At 40.1% G+C, this 18,736-nt stretch overlaps 1 protein-coding gene across 1 annotated transcript in view; it reads right to left on the bottom strand.

Moving 5' to 3' along the window:
- HPSE (heparanase) overlaps positions 1-18,736 on the bottom strand; it is a 40,726-nt gene that overhangs the window by 2,611 nt on the left and 19,379 nt on the right. Inside the window, exons 4-11 of the mRNA XM_081111066.1 lie at positions 18,143-18,316; positions 16,376-16,544; positions 16,021-16,068; positions 14,887-14,980; positions 14,346-14,452; positions 13,169-13,283; positions 10,318-10,436; positions 7,263-7,409 (exon numbers count right to left, since the gene is read on the bottom strand). Of these exons, the coding sequence (XP_080967192.1) occupies positions 7,263-7,409; positions 10,318-10,436; positions 13,169-13,283; positions 14,346-14,452; positions 14,887-14,980; positions 16,021-16,068; positions 16,376-16,544; positions 18,143-18,316 (973 nt within the window). The remainder of the gene's footprint in view (positions 1-7,262; positions 7,410-10,317; positions 10,437-13,168; positions 13,284-14,345; positions 14,453-14,886; positions 14,981-16,020; positions 16,069-16,375; positions 16,545-18,142; positions 18,317-18,736) is intronic.

Genomic DNA, 18,736 nt, shown 5'->3' with positions numbered 1-18,736 from the left:
GTGTTATTTCTCATGCATATTTACTATTATTTAAATCAAATGAATACATGCTCACAGCAACAAATCCAATATAAACAAGAGTGTATGAAGAAAGCTTTAGTCTGCTTTTAGTTATATTAATAACTACTTCCATAATTCTAAATGATGTTTATATCTCTATTATCTTTTTCTCGAGTGATTTTTATATCATGAATAAAATTAGTACTTTTTTACTGTAAAAATTTAGAGGATTAGTTCACGTCAGAGTTACATATATGTCATATGTGTCATTCATGTAATACATGTAGGACACTGAAAAGAGTATGTTGCATGTGGTAAGTGCTGTAAAAGTATCATATCATCATTATTCAGAAATAAATATAACAAAAGTAACCTGTTAAGTTATCCAAACTATTTTTAGTATTTTGATGTATATTCCTTCATCTCTTTTCTGTGTATGTATAACACATATTTTCATTTAAACAAAATGAGTACATACTGTACACAGTCTCTTAAAAATTGACTCTTCCAGCCAAAACCGGTTTGGCTCAGTGGATAGAGCGTCGGCCTGCGGACTGAAAGGTCCCAGGTTCGATTCCGGTCAAGGGCATGTACCTGGGTTGCGGGCACATCCCCAGTGGGGGATGTGCTGGAGGCAGCTGATCGATGTTTCTCTCTCATCGATGTTTCAAACTCTCTATCTCTCTCCCTTCCTCTCTGTGAAAAATCAATAAAATATATTAAAAAAAAAAATTGACTCTTCCAAAGAGGACATACAGATGGCCAAGAGACATATGGAAAGATGCTCAATGTCACTAACAATTAGGGAAATGAAAGTTAAAACCACAATGAGATACCACCTCGCTCCTGTCAGAATGGCTATCATCAATAAATCAACAAACAACAAGTGTTAGCGAGGATGTGGAGAAAAGGGAACCCTTGTGCACGGTTGGTAGGAATGCAGATTAGTGCAGCCACTATGGAAAAACAGTATGAAGCGTCCTTAAAAAATTAAAAATGGGACTTTTTTACAACCCAGTGATTCTACTTCTGGGTATATATCCAAATAAACCCAAAACACTAATTCCAAAGAATCTATGCACCTCTATGTTCACTGCAGTGTTATTTACAATAGCCAAGATATAGAAGCAACACAAATACCCATTGATAAATGATTGGATAAAAAAGTAGTGGTACATATATGCAATGGACTATTACTAGGCCATAAAAAGATGAAATCTTACCATTTACAACAGCTTGGATGGTATTAGGCTAAGTGAAGTAAGTCAGACAGAGAAAGACAAATACCATATAATTTCATTTATATGTGGTGCCGGGGTCCAACCCCAGCAGGTCCAGGGGTTCCCAAAGGCGTAGACGGAGTCAGCAAAGAAGGAAGGACACGGAGACAGTGTTCAGTTGATCAGCAGCCTAGCCAGGATCTCCAGCCAGGATCTCCAGCCAAGTTCTGGTCTGGATCTCCAGAGAGGTTCTGGTTAGGATCTCCAGCCAGGTTCTGTGTCCATGTTCTCTTGCTAGGTTCTCCAGCCAGGTTCTGTCCAGGTTCTAGTCAGGTTCTCTTGCCATGTTCTATCCAGGTTCTGTAGCCAGGTTCTGTCTCTAGGTTCTTCAGCCAGGTTCTCTCGCTAGGTTCCGTCTCTAGGTTCTGTGGCCAGTTTCTGTCCAGGATCTTTTGCCATGTTTTCTCCAGCGAAGTTCTTCTGTCTCTAGGTTCTGTGTGGGTTCTGTCTTCTAAGTTCTGTCTTCTAAGTTCTGTCTTCTAAGTTCTGTGTGTTGCTGTCTTGTTACATCTGTATTTATACCAGTTGATTCAATCCTATCAATCTCTATTACAAAGGTTAGGGTGTTTCTTATCTCCATTCCAGGAAGTAAAGATTATGTAGCTTAAGCATGATTGTTCATAGTTAAAGTGATTAATTATCTGCCTGGCACTTAGTTGAGGGGTTTTATTCCCTCCCTAACTTCAGGGGAAAATCCCTATCTGGGGAAACAATCTTTCTCAGAGAGGAGACCTTGGTTAAAACACATAGTGCCAAGAAGGTGAGCGAACATTTTAAGAACAGTATGCCATATATGCCAGGTCCTTTGAAACAGCAAGGATGGACCGGCTCCCGGCAATGTGGAATCTAAAGAACAAAATAAATGAACAAACAAAATAGAAACAGACTCATAGATAAAGAAAGCAAACTGATGGTTGCCAGAGAGGAAGGGGGTTGAGGGACTGGGTGGAAAAGATGAAGGAATTTAAAAGTACAGATTGGTAGTTACAAAACAGTCACAGGCATATAAAGTACAGCATAGGGAACATAATCAATAATATTATAATGAGTATGTATGGTGCCAAGTGGGTACTGGAATTATAAAGTATATAATTTGTAAAGTATATCATTGTCTAATCACTATGTTGTATACTAATACAAAATAATAGTGGATGTAAACTGTAATTGAAAAAATAAAATTAAATAATTTTTAAAAATTAAAAAAAACTTGATTGTTTCCCCCTTAATTATTATAAAGAACTCATTTTTAAAGCTCTCTTAATCCTCTATCCTCCCTAAGTATCAGTCAGCAGAAAAACTGCATCCCATTTAATCTTGGTCAGAGGCCCAGTTCTGGGCTCTGTACTTTAAGACATATCCTCCCATTCCGTGTGCCAGTATGTAAAGATGCTGTGTATAAAATACTGGGATCAATCAAAGTGTCCAACTACAGGCAATTAGTTAAATAAATCATCTAATCTTAAGAACTAAGCAGGTCTGAATGTGCTAATGTGAAAAGACATGGGTGTTTTTAAATGAAAGATACTTAGGCTTATATATGGATAGCACACTTCTAGAATGATACTCAAACTCCTGGGAGTGGGACTATGGAGTGAGGAGTGAGGAAATGACTTTTCTATGTACACCTTCTTCTACTGTTGGAAATTCTTACTATGGCATACATTTTATCATAATCTTTTAAATAAAAAAGGAAAAATAACTAAAAATAAGAGATATAAATAAGATGTTCATGAGCCCTAACTGGTTGGGCTCAGTGGCTAGAGCATCGGCCTGCGGACTGAAAGGTCCCAGGTTCGATTCCGGTCAAGGGCATGTACCTTGGTTGTGGGCACATCCCCAGTGGGGAGTGTGCAGGAAGCAGCTGATCGATGTTTCTCTCTCATCGATGTTTCTAACTCTCTATCCCTCTCCCTTCCTCTCTGTAAAAAATCAATAAAACATATTAAAAAAAAAAAAAAAAAGGTGTTCATGACTGTGCTGGAGGCTGAGAAGCCCGCATTGCAGTTATGCTCGGTCCACATGCTCTGGGTTTGTTTTCACACCTGCATCACACCAGTTTTTTGATGGGCTCTAGGAGGAAATGCTGTGACTATGATCAGGAAACCACAAACAAAAATAGGTCTTGAAAACATCTGTACATGACAGTAGTAAGAGCTGTTTGGCACAATGTTGAGGACCTTCTACAAGGGTACACCAAACATTTCAGAAACACTTTTGAATAGGCAACAGAGTTTAAAGGTAACCCTAATCATTGTAAGTTAATCCTGCTATAGGTTAGAACAGCTGTGGGCAAACTACGGCCCGCGGGCCGGATCCGGCCCGTTTGAAATGAATAAAACTAAAAGGAAAAAAGACTGTACCCTTTTATGTAATGATGTTTACTTTGAATTTATATTAGTTCACACAAACACTCCATCCATGCTTTTGTTCCGGCCCTCCAGTCCAGTTTAAGAACCCATTGTGGCCCTCGAGTCAAAAAGTTTGCCCACCCCTGGGTTAGAATGATGAAACAGGGGTAAATTACTAATTCCATCAGGCTAAACTGTTTAATCAACTATAAATATAGCTAAAGGATGCTATCAGTGCACAGAGTATGAGCTGGCAGGGGTGGGGAGCCTTTTTTATGCCGAGAGCCACTGGGATATTTATAACATCATTCATGGGCCATACAAAATTATCAACTTAAAAATTAGCCTGCTATATGTGGTTGAACATTTAATTAACTCACCCCTAAGGCCTTGGCAGGGCCAGACTAAATGATTTCGAGAGCCTTATATGGCCCATGGGCCTGATTTCCCCACCCCTGGTTTAAAGCATACTGATTATTTCCACATCAGGCTGGACAATGTGGGTGGGGTTTTATTTGAGAGTAGTATCTTGTTTCATATTTTGAAGTCAGCAACATAATGATAAAGAAATATGAAATATGTTTGTGAAGTTTCAGATGAAATAGAGCTGGAATACAAAGCAGTTGTCCTTCAAGAATTTGAGAGTTGTTCTGGAGAAAATGAGATATTTGACATTGCTCCAGACTAAGGGTAGCAAACTCAAATGCCCACAAGGGCCAAGGAAGTTATACATGCAAGTGTCATAGGACAGGCATAATGGGGTTACATCTAATAGAAAAGAACAAGCCCCAAGTTGCCAGAGTACCCATTTTTAAAGATTTTTTTAGTAGTTGTCAATTGTTAAATATTGACAACTAATCCTATATAATAAAAGGCTAATATGCAAACAGACCGAATGGCAGAACAACCGAACAACCGGTCACTATGATGTGCACTGGCCACCAGGGGGCGGGCACGGAACACGGCGGACTTCGGCCACAGCGGGATGGTGGAGCAGGTGAGCAGAGGTGCCAGACCAACGTGGAGCGCCGGTTGCTGTCAATGGGGCGAGCCTCTGGTGGTTACTGATAATTCTTTGCTCCCGTGCTCCGCGGTCCCACCCAGCACTCAAAGTTGCTGCCAGCACTGGCCCCACTCGCACCCATTGCTGGTGTTGGAGCCGCCACTCGCACCTGCTGCTGGTGCTGTCAGCGGCTGTGAGTGGCGGCTGCTGGCCCCGATTGCCCCTGAGGGCTTCTCCACCTCCCCCTGCTCCTGAGGGGCGATTGGGGCAGCAGCCACCACTCGCACGTGCTGACGGTGCTGGCCCCGCACGCACCCACTGCTGGTGCTAGCCCCAATCGCTCTGAGCCATCAGCAGGTGCCAGCAGGGCCGGCGTCCTCAGCGCATGAGAGCAGTGGCAGCAGTGGGAGTGGGGCCGGCCGACGGGACCAGGGGCTGCAGCAGGAGGGGCCAGGCAGGGGCACAGAGGATGGGCCGAGACCCACCCCTGTGCCCACTGCAGCCTCAAGGCCCACGGTTCCTTTCAAGGTGCACGGATTCATGCACTGGGCCCCTAGTTGAAAAATTAACAGAGTGCATGCCAATCTTTCCTACCAGGAAGAGAAAAACCACTTGTCTAAACCCACTTGCCCACAGGCATGAGGTGTAGTTTCCAACCTCTGCCCTGAAAAACAGAACTAAGAGCAGCAGAAGAAAGGCATAAAGAGGCTCACTTTGTCCCCACCAACGAGAACAGTCACCAGGAGAGCTGGGAGCTTCATCAGAGGAGGAATCAGATACTGACCTAAAGTTGGACTAAAATGATCTAAGACACTTGCAACTCTACAACTATTATTCAATTACTTTACAAAAGCATTTCCCTTATCAGCATCAGACACAAATATGCTAAAAAGGCCCACTCAAAAAGGGTCAGAACCCAAGTAGAGAAAAGTATCTGTTACCCAAATATGCATTATTTACAACAGGAAAAAAAGGTTTAAACAGTAGGAAAAGGGTAAGTAAGCCATAGTATTTTATAAAACATGAAACCCATTAAAAATGTCTACAGGGTGGTGAACACACAATATAATATACAGATGATGTATTATAGAATTGTACACCTGAAACCTATAGAATTTTCTTAACCAATGTTTCCCCAATAAATTCAATGAAAAAATTTTTTTTAAATGTCTACAAAGGCTCTGCATGGAAAGACATGGGAAAACTTATGGGTTCTTCCTCTTTTTCCCATTAGAGGTTGTATGTTTACAGCTATAATAAAAGAAAGCATAGGGAGAAGAATAAAGGAATGATACCCAGTGTTAGTAATGTTTATCTATGGGGGATAGGACTTTGGAGAAAGCATTCTTCCTGTCCTTCTTCAGGTTATGATGCTAATTGTCACTGAAAACATCACTCATATAGCATTTGCAAAGATGGGAGGAGATTAAAAGAATTTTGTAAACTCTTAATTTTTTATGCTTCAATCTGAGAATAACCATGATGAAAAGAGCTCCTTCCAACACACATTGGACAGAAATTTGATAATGTTTGCATGCCTAACTCTTCAAAGCTCATAGACATTCTTGGATAGTCTCTTAAATATAGTCTATTTGTTTTTTTTAATCCTCACCCGAGGATGTTTTTATTGACTTTTAGAGAGAGAGAGGGAGAAGGAGAGAGGGAGAGAGGGAGAGAGGAAGAGGGAGAGAGAGAGAGAGAGAGAAACATCAATCAGTTGCCTCCCATATGCATCCCAATGGGGGATGAAACCCAAAACCTGAGAATGCGCTGTGACCAGGAATCAAACCCACAACCTTTTTGGTGTACAGGACAATGCTCCAACCAACTAAGCCACCCAGCAAGGGAAAATAGGGTCTTTTGTAATACATATTCAATGGCTGGCTTTTAAAACCAAATTGTCTTTGGACCAACTTCAAATAATCCACCTAAAAGGTACATTTCAGGCTACTTTTTCCTTACTCTTAAGTAATAAAAAACTACTTTAATGCTGTTAGAAATTCATGCCCAGCTCACACAGAATAACAGTTTACAGCAACCCCCATGCCCTTAACAGCAATTATATATAGGTATGCTTTGCTTTTGTGACTGTGTTACCAAGCATTATAAGTATTTTTAGAGCAAATAATCTAAATATATTGAATGGATCTTTTTTTTTTTTAATATATTTTATTGAATTTTTACAGAGAGGAAGGGAGAGGGATAGAGTTGGAAACATCAATGAGAGAGAAACATCGATCAGCTGCCTCCTGCACACCCCTCACTGGGATGTTCCCGCAACCAAGGTACATGCCCTTGACCGGAATCGAACCTGGGACCTTTCAGTCCGCAGGCCGATGCTCTATCCACTGAGCCAAACTGGTTAGGGCTTGAATGGATCTTGACATACCAAGTTGTTTTGAAATGCAAATTACTTCCTAAGATAGCTGCGAGCTTGTGTTCAGCCCTTCTGCTTGTGACTCTCAGAGTGAATATATATGTATTAATAGGTATTTATATATAAACTTCCTGAATATTAAAAATTATCAAAACTTGAAATAGTTGGCTTCTTTTTCTCCCTATCAACACTCTATGCTGATAAACACCGATACATTTGGTGAACGTTTAAAATGAACAAGAAAAAGTACTCACTGAGAAAATAATCCATCAGGTCCTGAAGGTTTTACAAGGTATCTGTCCACTTCTTTGTCAAATAAATAATGTGGTAACTGCAAGTGCTTGGTGACATTATGAAGGTTTAAGGCATATAGAGTTAAATCTCCTTCTTTATACCTTGGGCTAAAAGCAAATAGATTGACTCAATAGTAAAAATATTTGTCTCATTTAAACAATTAAAAACTTGATTACAAATATAATTATGGATACTAAGTATTAGTATTTATAGGATGATGGACCCTCCTTTTACCCTTCCTTTTATAATGATGTAAGACCACGAATGTGGCCCTATTTGAAACTGATTACACAATGCTCTTCACAGCACCTCTGTCTGGGCCAGAGTACCCTGAGATCTTTGCTGCTTTCCCAGGCTGAGTTACTAGGGAGCCAAGCAGCTTATTAATTTTCAAATATAGGAAGGTTAAATGATAAAAGTTGAATTTTGTGGGTTCATGTGCATTCGAATTATAAACCATAGGAACAGGGGCTTTTTCTAGCCGTATGAAAAGAGTGTAACAAACAAGAAAAGTAAATCTGTTGACACTTTTCAGAATTTATTTATCCAAACTACCCCCCAACTTCTTCCTAGTGGGGCCCTCACTATCCAGAGTTCCCACTCACCAGAAATTGGAAATGTTGGGTAGCTATTTTGGCTAGAACTAGTATTTTAGTTATCATCCTATCAGGATGGACAGATTGAAACCAAGAAGATAAAAATCCATGAGATTTAGGAACATTTTTTGCTACCAAGGGCAGGATATAAACTATAAAAATCTCTGTAGTCTCTCAATTCCATAAATTGGGTTGAAACTTTTGAAAATAAGATTGTTATTGTTGATACTGTTCTTTAATTCTTCTTCCCTATCAAATTGATCAGATGTGATACAAGGGGATAAGTATCCTATCTAATAAAAGAGAAACATGCAAATTGGTGTCACACCGCTACCCTTCCCATTGGCTAATCAGGGCGATATGTAAATTAACTGCCAGCCAAGATGGAGGCCAGCAGCCAGGCAGCTTGAAGCAAACATGAGTCTTGCTTGCTTCAGAGACGGAGGACTCCAACGTTCCCCGCCTGCCGCTGCCGGCCTCTGAGCTTGCAGTTTGAAACATTGTTACAAATATAGAAGCTAAACAAAACCCCAGAAACCTGCTTTCAGCCAGCCGGGATCTCAGAGCTGCAGTTGAAACAGTGTTTCGATTATAGAACCCAAACAAACCAGATACCTGCTTTCAGCAGCCGAGGCCTAAGAGCTGGAGCCAAGCCTCAGAGCTAAAGCTGGCCCAGAATAAAAACAAAAAAAAAGAAAAAAAGGAGCGGTTGGGAGCTTCAGTCACCCGCCAGCCTGAAAACAGCCCTCAGCCCCTCACCCAGACTGGCCAGGCACCCCAGTGGGGACCCCCACCCTGAAGGGTGTGTGACCAGCTGCAAACAGCCATCATCCCCTCACCCAGGCTGGCCAGGCACCCCAGTGGGGACCCCCACCCTGATCCAGGACACCCTTCAGGGCAAACCAGCTGGCCCCCACCCATGCACCAGGCCTCTATCCTATATAATAAAAGAGTAATATGCCTCCCAGAACCGGGATCAGTGTGACAGGGGGCAGCGCCCAAACCCCCTGATTGCCCTGCGGCTCTATGTGTGACAGGGGGCGGGGCCACAACCTCCTTATCCGCCCTGCTCTGTTCGTGACAGGGGAAGGCACCCCAACCCCCTGATCAGCCCTGCTCTGTGCCTGATAGGGGGGAGCTCCCCAACCCCCTGATCGCCCTGCGGCTCTGTGTGTGACAGGGTGGGGCGCCCCAACCCCCCCCCCCCCATGGGCCCTACTCTGTGTGTGATGGGGTAGAGCCATAACCTCCCCATTGGCCCTGCCCTGAGTGTGACAGTGGTGGTGCCCCAACCCCCTGACTGGCCCTGCTCTGTGGGTGATAGAGGGCGGCGCCCCAACCCCCCTTCACGGGCCCTGCTCTGTGTGTGACGGGGTAGAGCCATAACCTCCCCATTGGCCCTGCCCTGAGTGTGACAGGGGGGAGCTCCCCAACCCCCTGATCGACCCTGCCCTGTGCGTGACGGGGTGGCGCCGCAACCTCCCCATTGACCCTGCCTTGAGTGTGACAGGGGGCGGTGCCCCAACTCCCTAATCGGCCCTACCCTGAGCGTGTCTGAGGGTGGCATCGCAACCTCCCAATCCGCCCTGCTCTGTGCATGACAGGGGGCGGCGCCCCAACTCCCCATTCGGCCCTGCTCTGAGCCCGACCAGGGGCTGCACCTAGGGATTGGGCCTGCCCTCTGCCACCCGGGAGCAGGCCTAAGCCAGCAGGTCGTTATCTCCGGAGGGGTCCCAGACTGCGAGAGGGCACAGGCCGGGCTGAGGGACCCCCTCTCCCCCCCGAGTGCACAAATTTTTGTGCACCGGGCCTCTAGTATTCATATAATTATTCATTCATATGAATTTATATTTATATTCATTCATAGTCATTCAATGAAGTAATTGTTCATATAAAAATGCATTGGTGCCCAACCAATGTGGCTCAATGGTTGAGTGATGACCTATGAACCAGGAGGTCACGGTTCAATTCCTGGTCAGGACATATGCCCAGGTTGCGGGCTCAATCCCCAGTGGGGGCATGCAGGAGGCAGCCAATCAATGATTCTCTCATGATTGATGTTTCTCTCTCTCTCTCCCTCTCCCTTCCTTGAAATCAATAAAATAATATTTTTTAAAAATACTTTGGTACTATTCTTTATTTAAAGTTAGGGTATATTTTGATTATGGATTATGACAATTAAAGTCATTGTAAAAGTCAAATGCTAATGTTTAAGCTATATTTTTTGTGGGGGTTTTTTGTAGTTGTTTGTTTGTTTTTTAGACTCTGGCACCATATCACTATAAATGGGAAAAATAAAAGAATAATGACACAGCTTAGACCCTCTGAATAGAGAGGAGACAACCAGGTGTTAGAGTAGGAAGTTAGGTACTTACTAATTAAAACTTGTTGGTTTGTAAAGAGTGTATTGCATACTTACTGGTTGATGTTTGTGCAATGAAGGTATACTCGAAGTTTGCTCCTGGCTTCACCTTTCACACTTGCCTTTAATACAGTGGTGCCCACCAGTTTCTTGAATAGAAGAGAGAGCCAATAATCCTAGTTGTGGTGGTTGGGGAAAGGACGGACAAAAATAGATGTTTACTTAGTTCTTCATTTAACAAAATGAAGTAGTTATCCTACAAAGAGTGTGACTGTTATTCTAGAGGTAATTAAATAGGATTCATCTTTTGGTTTGGGTTATCCATGAATCTGAGTGCAGCATCTTGTTTGCTGCTTTTTATCACTAAAGGACTATGTTTCCACAATTCAGGGGGCCATACCTGCTAGGAGTTATAGCTCAAGACTGCAATTATTGACTAAGAGACAATTTAAATATTCTCTGTTGTCTATCATGCAAAAATTGAAAGCAAAGCTCAAAGCTGAACTTTTAGACACACACACACACACACACAAAGACAAGTTTTTAAAATAAAATTTCTGTTTAAGACATTAAAATATTTTCTTTAAAATCTTTTAACACCCCTAATAAAGTAATGGATTAGGGGACAATCATCACTAGCTATCAAGGTGAAAAAAAAGAAAGATAACCAGACATTATTATCTGTTGATGGAAGCACACAACATCACCTTCAAAGAATTCTTGCAAAACAAAACAGAAAAAACTTGAGTAAGCTCAAGCCTCTAGTTTAAACTACCAGTTTACAGGAACTATAGGGGACAGAGGAACATGCTAAATGAATAAATTTAGCAAAATCCAAAATGTGGGAAGCATTATGGAACAAACTACCTGCTTTCTTTAATTAATAAATTCCAACGGACAAAAAAAAGGAAAGGAGAACTTAAAGATTAATACACCCCCCAAAAGATTAATAGACTTAAGAGATATATCAACCAAATGCTATATGTGAATCTTATGGATTTGAATATGCTAACTATTAAAACATTTGCAACAATAAGAAAAATGTGAAACACTGATTTAATATTTGATGATATTGACGAATTACTGTTAATATTTTAAAGTATAATAATGATATTGTTATGTTTTTAAAAAGGAGATACATACTAAAATATTTATGGATAAAGTGATATATCCGAGATTTGCTTGAAAGTAATACTGTAGATGGGAGTAAGGAGTGGATAGCATTGTAGATTAAACAAGATTGGAGATTCATACACTTTTCTCCCTACTTTGAAATTTTCCATAATTATTAGTTTAAAAATAAACCACTCGATATATGCCTCAACTCTTCCCAAAAGCTGCTTAGGGAAAGTAGGCAGCTTTTGTTTCTCTGCCATAAATTCGGATTCAAATCGTCTCTTGAGATAAGAGTAGAATCAATGAAATGTTTCACAAGAGACATAACTTGAGCCCGGTTCAGTTCCTGGGTAGAAAGCATGCAGGCCTCAAGCCAGGATTTGTACAGGACTCTTTAGAAAAATACTGGCTAACTGCGTGACCTCGAGCAAATCACATGACTTCATCTCAATTAGAACTTCCTCAACTGAAAAACAAGGACTTAAGATACCTGTCTTTCCGGCTTCTGGGATTGTTATGCAATTCAAATAAGAAAACAGACAGGTACAATAGGTTTAAGGCCAATTCCCTTAATCCTATTCATAGTAATACGGTACATTTATTTTTGCAAGTTTTGCTAGCTGATCCTGCACTATAAGGAAGAAGTATAGTTAGTGCATATAAAAGGGTCTGAAGCCAAAGGTTTATGCACTGAGAAGATTTAGATAACAAACTAAATAACTGGCACTATTTACAAAGAGTGACAGGATAAGCTGGCTAGTTTCTAGACATTGTACTCAAAGTGAATTTTGTAGAAACTATTTATTTACCTTTGTTGCTCAAGGCCAATTTAAGAAAGGGCCAGCAGTAGATTATGGATATTTGTCTAATGAAATGATCATGTTTGGTTTAACTTTACAGATGGCTCATAATACACTTGGGAGAAGACAGATTCTATTTTGTGCAAGGTCATTTTTCTAAGAATTTTCTAAAAGTTATGAACAGTGTGTTCCATGAGCTTGGACCACTATAGATTAAAAGCAATTTTGTTGAGTAATCTAGCTACAAACCACAGAAGCCTAGCTTATATTTTGGTATGTGCTTTTTGCAAACTTACTTAGCTTTCTTATAATATTCACATAATTCCTTTAGGAATTATTCTTAGAAAACAGATATCCTCAAATATAATTTTAGACAATAAAAATCAAGGTCATACTTCTTAGGGAGATATCTATACTATTTCAATTTTTAGACACATATAGATTCCAGGTGCCTTTTTAGATAGAAAGGCTACATTACCTAATTTAGCACCAGATGCAATTGGAGGTAGGGTGGACTTTTTAAAAATTCACAAATACCTTGAAGATTATTATAAAATAGCCAATTCTTTGGGTGAGCTTTTTGAACAAATATGTGATACTACTGGCTTATCTTAAGGTTAAAGAAATTATGATTTAATGACATAAAAGTTTTAAAGCTTTGGATACTATAACCAATTTTAACTTTGATTTACTCTTAAATATTTTTTGATCCAAGTTTTATATCTTGTAAAATGAGAGTCATAAAATTTCAAATGACCCCTTTTAAAGAAATCCCACACCACGTCCACATTAAAAACATTATTCCTGGGCCTCAAGTTCTTCTCTTGACATACAAAAAATATTAGAATGGATTCTCTCTACCCTTTCCATGGTTTGGCTATACTGAGAGCACCGAATTTACTGAGAGGGTTGACAATTCATAGGAGGTTAATACAGGGGTCCTCAGTATAGTCTAACCTACTCACAGAACCAGAAGAGTAATGATCACTTACAGGTAGAGGTTCGAAGTTTTCATCCACCAAGTGGTAGTCTCCAGCTCCAAAAAACACTTGCCTCATCACCACTTCTATGCCCATCCTGGCCGACAGGCCCAATTTATCCAGCCACCTGGAACAGTGAGGCCCGACTTATTTCAAACTTGGAAAACAAAACAACTTAATTCTAATTATCGACTATTCTGATTTATTCATCTATGAAACCAGAAAACTGGTATTAATTGTAAATAAGTCACTCAAATCAAATGGAGACTATCCTTCCCTTCACAAGTTCCCATACTTCTGCATGATTACAAGTCCTAGAGGACTGTTAATACGCCACAGAAGTCCCCTTCAGGCTAAGATTTGGTCTATAAAACGGAGTAGATAAATTCCTACCCCCACAGACAATTATTCCTTGTCTTTCAAGGTACCCCTCCTCCCCATCCCTATGTGAGGTCTAAACACTACAAGGTTCCATGTAGTCAGGAGTAAAATGTGAAATAAGTAGGATCACACTTAAACTTTTATGGACACCTCCTGCCCCTTATCTTTAGTTAATGGCAAAACAAACATCTCCATTTTTTTCTCTACTCATCATGCCCCCAAGAGCATAAATGATTTGTACTTTATTCTGGGCTTATTCTCCTACTTTGTGTAAGTAGGAGAGGAAAGAGAGTAAGTCTCAATATGAGAGTGTTAACAGTGTTGTGGAATGTAAGTTAACTGGTTGTTTAAAGCAATCAAGTTTGTGGTGGTTGGAGTAGGAGTTAATTTAAATTCATTGATAGGTCCTCTGGTGTGACCTCATACTTCAGGCTCTAAACTTCTTGGGAATCTGTAGTAACTGTGTAGCCTGTACCACAAATCCTTCCAGAGTCAGAGCTATAGATGCACTCCTTTACAACGTTTTTGTTTTGTTTTGACAATGTACTTCTTTAGAGGAGGAATCCTTGGCATGGCCATGGCCAAAATTAAGGAACAGAACTTCTAAAGCAATTCATTCATACAATGATTAAATACAGTATGTCCAACAAGCTTTAGTAAATCATTATTTTACAAAATCTGGCACAAATTTTGGAGCTCAGCCACAGAAACCATCATTGATCAGACTTTTGGCTGATGAGTTATTTCAACCGAATAGAATAGGAGCACGCTGAAATCTGGTCCCTGAGGCGAGTGCTACTTCACTCACATGAAACCAGCCGCAAAGGTGTTGGACAGCAAGGGTGCTCCACCCCCATACGCAGAGCTTGTTTCTCCTAACCAAACCTTCTTGTGGGGTCTGGTCATCTCAACAACCTATGAAACAGGAAAGTCTCCATGGTAAATGCAAGCAAGCTGACCAACTATGGTGCTGGAGATTAATGATATTCAAAATCTTGTATTCCCAGACCCATCTGTCCAATAAAGTTACAAAATATGTTCACAATCATTTAGGTCTTGGGTAACTTACTTTTATTGGAATTCTAGGTGTGGAATAAATGTAAACAATCTCATTCTTATAGCCTATAAAAGTTAATTCTACCAAAAGGCTATTAGAAGTATTTTTCATTTCTAATCAACGTCCACAGGTAGGACCTGATGCTAAGGGGACAGACAGAAGGTGCATAAGATTAGTGCCTGTTCTCTAAGATTAGAAAACATGTAAATGTATACACCTATAGAATTTGGCACTAGCTAAACCACAGAATAAGGACTTCGGTTTTACATAAAAAAGAATAAAAGACTATTACCTGAAAAATTTTTTGCACAGGTAAAATAAAAGTATCCAATACATCAGGGTTTAGGAAATCTTCTTTGGTAGCAGTTCGTCCATTCAAGTAGTAGCTAAATTATTTAGAAAATAATCAGAAAAAAATAACAACCTTTACTTTCTGCTTTTACGTTAATTGGCTGAACCTGCTCTTCTTACTACCTCTTCCCACCTGCCTATTATAAGAAAGAGGCAGAAGTTCTACTAAGGCGAGATGGCGATAAAAGGGGATCAGTTACTCTGCCTTGAGGAGACAGTCATCAGTGCAGGGCTCATGGGTTACTTGTTCTTCCGCAAGCATACTGGCTGTAGCTACTTATCTGTCCCATGAGTTAAAGGATAGTGTGCTTTGATCTTGTAGAAACTATCACATTATTTAAAATAAGTTTAAATTTTTGTTTTATTAAAATTTTACTACAGTGCTGTTTGAGACACTGTGATTCTTACTTGAATTATAAAGTCAATTAGCAGTTAAGTGGAAATCATTTTTGGAATAAAAAAAACACCAGTAAGTAAAGCTAGCAGTACTTTTTTAGTATTAAGAAGACATACCATTAGTAGATGAGTGGACAAAAAAGCTATGGTACATTTACACAATGGAATACTACTTGGCCAAAAAAAAAAAGAAGGAAATCTAACCCTTTGCAACAACATGGATGGACCTGGAGAGTATTGTGCTATGTGAAATAAGCCAGTCAGAGAAAGATAAGTATTATATGATTTCACTCATATGTGGAATCTAATGAACAAAATAAACTAACAAAATAGAAACAGACTCATAGTTACAGAGAACAGACTGACAGCTGTTAGAGAGGAGCAGGGTAGCAAGGTTTGGTGAAAAGGTGAACAGTTTAAGCAAGAAAAAAAAACCTCATAGACACAGACAACAGTATAGTGATTACCAGAGGTAAGGGGGGTGAGAGGAAGGTATGAGAAGGTAAACGGGGGATAAATGGTGATGGAAGGAGGCTTGGCTTGGGGTGGTGAGCACACAGTATAATATACAGATGATGTAGTAGAGAATTGTACACATGAAACCTACATAATTTTATTAATCAATAAATTCAATGAAAAAAGAACAACAACAACAACAAAGAACAGGAGATGTACTTACTGATGCCACGTAACTGAATCAATCACTTCTCCCCCAGTTTCCAGGAAACTACAAAATCAAAATCTATTATGTTATCACTAAATTCTCATATATACATACACACACAATATGTGCACAAGAAATGGGCTGGCTACTGCTTTAGGATCAGGCAAACACAAACTTCCTAACTCAGATACAAGCTTTATCACAGGTACCATTTGACCCAAATCCTTGGTATTCTGAGCCAGTCAATGTTTTCTCTTTTGCTTAACCAGCTAGCCCGGCAGAAAACTGTTTAATAACATGTGCACTATTGAAGATTCTACACCAGAGAAATACAATTTTTAAGAAAAGAGATTCTTCCTCGAGCTCTTACTTGCTCAGCATCTTAACAGTCTTTCCTCGAGGCTGACCAACATCTGGACCATACAGTTTTGCATTTTTGAAAGCAGATGTTCCTAGAAGTTTATGCAACTTAACAAAATCTTCTCCTAACTGCAATCCATCAATGAAAATACCAGCCTTCTTCTGGAAACTGTTGGGTTCTGAAAGAGCAATTTTCAAAAGAATCGCTTATGTAGAAATTTCTTATTTAAAAGCAAACATAACAAAACATTTTTCAAATTTCAAAAATCTTAGAATCCAAAGTCACAGAAAGTAAAACCACTAGTTATAAAGACAATATTGCAGAAAAACGAAATTTTGAATTCTATAACTAAGGTATGACGGCATATTAAAACAATTTGAAATTAACAATGAGGATTTTAACCAATGAATAGCTAAAAAAAATAGAAGGTTTATATGTGCAAATGATCCTAGAAGTAGCAAAGCTGAAGAGATGGGAGGGAGGCACAGGCAGTGTCCAAACTACTTCCCACAGATACCTTCACCCTGAAACCAGACCTTTTCTTTGCAAAATGGGGCCCAAGGAAGAGGGAAACATAATGACATCACTCTTTTATCTCACTGTGAGGAGCAGAAGGAGTTGGGGATTGTAGGGTAGAAAAGGAGGGAGGGAGGGAAGTAGGGAGGGATGGAGGGAAGGAGGGAGGGAGGAAGGGAAGGAGGTTGGGAGATGGGTAAGGATGGGTTCAGGTGACCTATTATGCATATGGTGGCTATGGTAAAGTTGTTCATCATCTAGCTAAGATACAGTTGCCTCTACCCGTCTATTCTGTGTGTGTGCGCACACTCCAAGTTGACAGTTATCCTCAGCAACCCGATCAGAAAAGCTGCTTCTAGACTTTACCATAACACATACCACTACTGGCATGTATCATTTCTTGGCTTCTTTTCTTGTTGGTTTGGCTCCCTACCTCTAGAATAGAAGTCTCAAGAGAGCAGAGACCTTGTTCTGGAGGCAGATTGCCTGGGTTCAAAGCCTAACTTCTCTAAGAATCCTCTAAGAGTTGCACAGCATCACAAAGCTATTTAGCTAACCTTTTGGTGCTCTTGCTATCTGTGAAATGAAGGTCATAATTGTGTCTACTTCAGGGTGGTTAAAAAGATAAAATAAGTTAATACTTATTAAACACTCAGGACAGTGCTCATCATACTATTACATCTCATTTCCCATTTTATCGTCAGGTCCATTTGCTGATGTGCGAAAAAGGCGCTATAAATATGTTTGAATGAAGTGGCTAGTCATTTGCACTTTAGTTAGAATTTACACATTCCTTGCAAAAAAAGGAGACAATCAGGAGTTTGACCTGGGTAGGATTCTACACTGGGAACTTCTAGCTTGAGCATTTCATGAGGGTTGGAATGGTGTTGCTGAGATTAACTGACAAGTCAAGAAACAGGTAAAGGAGTGGAAGGGGAAAAGCAACAGCCTGCTTTACAGTTTTGCCGAGTCCAGCCTGCCAAGCCTAATAGGCTTAAAGTGACCCTGAAAATCTCAAGGAAACCAGGGCACTGTGGAAGTTGCTGGTTTCAATGAGTTGTCCTCAGCTCAAATGTATCATAAACTGGAATTAGCAACAGGTTCTGGGATATACATAGGAGTTTTCTGCCTTAAGCAATCCAAAAGTTGCACTGTTGAGCACTGCACAAATGAACTAGAAGTGCATTTGCTGATATCACAAGTATAAACAAATAATGCCAAAGGGGAATCTCGTTAATGAAATGTCCCAGGGGTACTTACCATTGCCTAGTTCCCAAGAAATGTTATAACGCTTGGAAGAGCAGTAGTCCAAGAGCAGCTGGGCGTTAGAACTGTTCCACTGCAAGTCTGCTGTTCGTAGTAAGGCATTTAGACCAAAGATCAAGTCCAGTCCTGAGCAATTTGCAAAAGTATACAGTATATCCACTGAGCTTCCTAGAAGAAGAACATAGCTTAATAGTTAGGTTGGCACCACAGGGATGAAGGCCTCCAGATTTGTTCTTCATAGTTCACTATTTCTGCTGTTAAATCTAAGGAATTTCTGTCCTAAGGAGTGAATATAATTATGAAAAAGAGACAACAAAATTGGACTGGCAAATTAAAAAAAATTAATATAACTTCATTTGCTTCAGCTGTTTAATCAAGTCTCATGGAAGGTACTAGAAGCTTTGGTCTGGCACTCAGGTTTTTTTCAAATGACCTCAGGTGAATTGGAAAAACCATATTGTAGTAGCTCAGTGCTCAATATGCACAGGCCAAACCTTCATCAGTCAACATAAGCCCTAGGCTTAATAATCTAAATATCTTTAGTTATAAACCCAGTCACAAAATATTTTGGTAAATTTAATTAAAAAC

The sequence above is a fragment of the Myotis nattereri genome (assembly GCF_964212035.1).
Source record: "Myotis nattereri genome assembly, chromosome: 1".
NCBI classification, from domain to species: domain Eukaryota; kingdom Metazoa; phylum Chordata; class Mammalia; order Chiroptera; family Vespertilionidae; genus Myotis; species Myotis nattereri.
Note: the sequence above shows the minus strand (reverse complement) of the source record. Positions and strands in the feature narration are given on the sequence as shown.